General features: G+C 44.1%; 1 protein-coding gene across 1 annotated transcript in view; it reads right to left on the bottom strand.

Annotated features, from left to right (window-relative positions):
• The window catches only part of LOC103366719 (thyroid hormone receptor alpha), a 46,497-nt gene that overhangs the window by 37,276 nt on the left and 5,176 nt on the right, over positions 1–4,045 (bottom strand). Inside the window, exon 2 of the mRNA XM_008294524.1 lies at positions 14–75. Coding sequence (XP_008292746.1) covers positions 14–75 — 62 coding nt within the window. The remainder of the gene's footprint in view (positions 1–13; positions 76–4,045) is intronic.

Raw genomic sequence — 4,045 nt, forward strand, 5'->3', positions numbered from 1 at the left:
GGCAGACACTCACCAGTCATACTCTTCACCGAACATTGGCTGTTCTTCCTCTTCCTTTTCGGGCCATTGCGCCACCTGAGAGAAAAAAAAAAGACAAAAAGAAGAGACAAAGAATAATGAGTGAAGTGCCTGGTGTTATCCTAAATCCTTCTGTTTGGGGTCGACTGAGTGTGTTGTAGGAAAAAAAACAATAACTGACGTTTGGAACGGATTAAAAATTTGCAGTAAAAGCTAAAATCTTTGTGGAGAAATTCAGAACAACACAAATTCTGACCCAAAATTTTACAGAAATGCGTTTGTTTATTTATCTTTTATCTCATCTGTTTAATTAGAAGAGTTATAATTGTTTTTTATTTGTGGATGGGACGTCGTTCGGACTACAGACGAAGCATCAGAGCCAAAGTAGCGCATTTTAAATTAAACTGTTTCATCAGGATTAACATTAATAACGTCTAACTGATTCGTTGTTGTTCATTGTTTTAAATGTTCACAGGAAAAGACGAATGATAAATGGATGCCAACAAAAAAGGTACTTCTAGCTGGCAACAGTCCCACGACCAAGACTTCTGTGACGCTTAATGACCTCCAACCAGAACTGGGCCACTAGAGACCAGCAGGGACGCTCTGGACCTGCACGACGACAACTCAGCAACATGCACCTGAGTTGTTTTTAAAGCTGATGTCCCATGTTTGTTCACTAAATCAACAACATCAGTTAAATGGTTACTGCTTGAGAACGCTGCCAATTACGGATCCCTGCATAACGATAACGGCAAGAATGCTGACTTGCCGGGGCTGCCTAATCACTACTTTAATGAATTAACAAACAAAAACACATCAAATTCAAGTGATGTTTTCGCTCCGGTCACATTCGTACTCACTCTGGGTTCAGTCCTGCAACACCACATGCATGGCTACAAGTAGAGGGAGCTCATAAAGGACTTCTGTGAACCATGACACAGCTGTAATGCCACAAATTACGATAAACAGAACGTTTTTAAGCGCCAACAGATTCAATCAGTACTGTAGAAAGTGTTGGCTTTACATTGTATATTGCACTTTTAATTTGTTTTCATACTTTGTGTTAACACAGTTTGAAGTTTTGCTAAAACAGTTGCGTTACCAACGGCTTCATAGTTTGATGAAATATCCCAATATTAGGCTTCGATTCGGTTCATTTTACTGATGGAACTAGAAGTCACACATAAACAACAAAAAAAACAATCAACTGAACCGAAAAAAACAAAAGAGTCCTCCCGGTCCCAAAACCCCCGCCCCCCAAAAAAAACAACTTTGGCCAATTTCCAAAAAAAAAAACCCCTTCCAACCCCCCTGCCGTTTTTTTTTTCGTGCGGCGGGCCTCAAAAGGCCGCAAAAAAACACTTCACAGCCCGAACTGGATCAGCCGGATCACATCTGGAGGTGGTCCGTCTCCCGCTCTGATCGTATCTCAGCCAGGTGTCAAAGCAGTCTAGTCGGGCTGCTGAACAACTGGAAAAGGTCACCTAATGCCGTGTCTTCCTGCTATCTCAGATTGCCCGGCGACGGTTTTACAAAGAAATGCTTTCAACGCACAGAAAAAAAAAAACGAGTCGACTCCAAACAACACCATCACTGCTCTCGACCCCGGATGCATTGTGTCCATTGACGAGCCTGTCGGGGAACTAAAGGGGAGTTAAACGACTTATTTTGGAGCCTAGAACCTTCGTCTGGTGAGAATGCTCGCTCATACCAGGCGCAAACTTTAAAGCCTCTGATTAGATGCCATTTTCCAGGTGATCTGTCCGAGGCTGCTGCCGTAAATGTGGACTAGGACAGAGTTACAACATACATTAATGGATCAAATAGCGAAGAGATAATGTAATGCATCAGGACCGTTCAGACGCTGCCATATAAGGATGCTGAAGGATGCTACTTTTCTATATTTGTCTAAGCATTCTCCCTGTATCCCCCTCAACAGCCAAACATCTGGTACTCAAATAAGGTAAAGAAATGAGAGCATGACTTACCACCATACGTTTTAATTTACAACAGACGAGCGGGCTAATAGAGCTCTCTAGACCAAAGTTGAAGTCATAAAGTGAATGTCAAAGGGAAAAGGGAGCTTTCCTTGCAACAAATGGTTGCCTCTTGGCAGTGAGAAAGCTGCGCTCTTGACAGAGCTCCCAAACTGGATCCAAGCGGCAGGAAAAAGGACTTTGTGGGAAATACAAGTAAGGCCCCAAAACCGCTCCAATTATAAGAGTACACATGGGAAAATCCCACAATAACAGGAGGGAGGACAGAGATGGCGGCGCTGCGAGTATCAAACTTCTCGACGAGGATGTTCAGCAGCAGCACACCTGCAGCCACGCCGCCGGCACATGTGAACGGCCCGTAGACGGGAACTGGCTGCTCGGGAGGGAAAGCAGAGGAGGAGAGTGGGTGGCGGTGCTGGTGGGGGCATCTCTGAAAGGAGACTATGGGACGGAGTCAGTGAGTGCTCCTTGTCAGTGCTGGATGTGTTTAGAATCCCAAGAGTCCGGGCCTCGTGCTCTCAGACAGCCTCCAGCTCTCCTCCCACACCGCCATCCGTTAACACCAGCTCCGGGACTCCATTAGCGCCATAAATAAAACGAGGTCCGGCCCTGTTAAGATGCAACGCGAGGGGCCTCTGGGTTGCATTCGAGGTGTATTACAGCGTGCTCTCTATTGTCTGCCGCGAAAGGATCCCTCCTCTGCTGCACTGGCTGAACTTCATCCTTCAGTCTCGTCGAGCGTTTCGTTTCTTTGATGGTTTTCTTTTTGTGTGCGCGCGTGAGGAATAAAGTGCATCATGTGTCGCATTGAGGCGAATATGAGATGACTCTGGGATGTTCACTGGTGTCTCATCTGCACAAAAATGTAGGATGTATTGTTATCTGTTGTAGAAGCCAATCATGTAATAAATTTGCACTTTTTAAAAATTTAATAGGCCAATAATGTAATAAAAGTCCTAACAAGTCATTATGTTATTGGCCTGGTATAAAACAAATTCTTTACAAATGTAGTAACCAAACTCTTCCACATTTCCTCGCCTGCGATAAATAAATAAAGACAGATATTAAATCAAAATTGCTGTTTTATTAGGTGTATTAAGAGTCTGAAACTAGTTCCAACGTCGCTGATATTGTTGCACAGCTGCACATCATTAGTTTTAACATTTTCCAGCTCGTTTTATTTCAATACAGCGAGGGCATAATGGCATTTTGTTGCATGCAAAACTCGAAAAACACCAGAAATATGGCAAAAAATATGTCTTCGAATTTCTTTTTAAATTCTCAGTATATGTCCATTTATGAAGACAGAAGTGTGTGACACCTTTCCCCCTTTATGCACTTGCCCATGAAGCAGCAGTAAATACGGTCCTGAACAGCAAGTTTTGATTCCTCACTCCGAATATTTCAAGCCGAGCATCCTTCTGGTCCTCAGAAGCGTCAGAAGTAAGGCGGGAATGTGCACATTACAAGATGCTTATAGCTGCAAACGCAGGGTTTGGCATTGAGTAAAGTCACTTCTTGCAGTTTTTAGGCTTTCAGTTTGTTGCAGAATCAGAGTTTAAACTGTATTTTGTTCTCTTATGTCTTTTTAAATCTACAGCATGTGCTGTTGATGCACCTGAACGCATCATTGGAGGCGTTTCTGGTTTTTCAGCATCACACCCCGGCGACCCAGCAGCAGATCAATCCCTGCTGCGTCCAGGTAAGCGCGACACTGGTGTCTGTTACAGAACATATTGACACGTCTGTCAAAACGCAGCTCGGGCAGATGTGAAACATGTTAGACGAATATCTGAGTTTGATTTTCAGGTTCGACCGAATGCATATGATTCAGGATTGTGCAGAACCAGTACCAGACCTACAGCTGTCTGAGCGCCAGATCCTTTCCTCTGACTTTAATAAACACCTGCAGCAGCCAGTAATCGTTTTCTGTGTTCTTCTAAGCACCCGACACAACCTGAATCCCCCCAGAGTCTGGCTGAGGATCACAGCCTGGTTGTTGAGCGTTTCATGGCGGGACAACAGCG

Source organism: Stegastes partitus, unplaced genomic scaffold (genome assembly GCF_000690725.1).
Source record: "Stegastes partitus isolate 25-593 unplaced genomic scaffold, Stegastes_partitus-1.0.2 Scaffold969, whole genome shotgun sequence".
Taxonomy (NCBI): Eukaryota; Metazoa; Chordata; class Actinopteri; family Pomacentridae; genus Stegastes; species Stegastes partitus.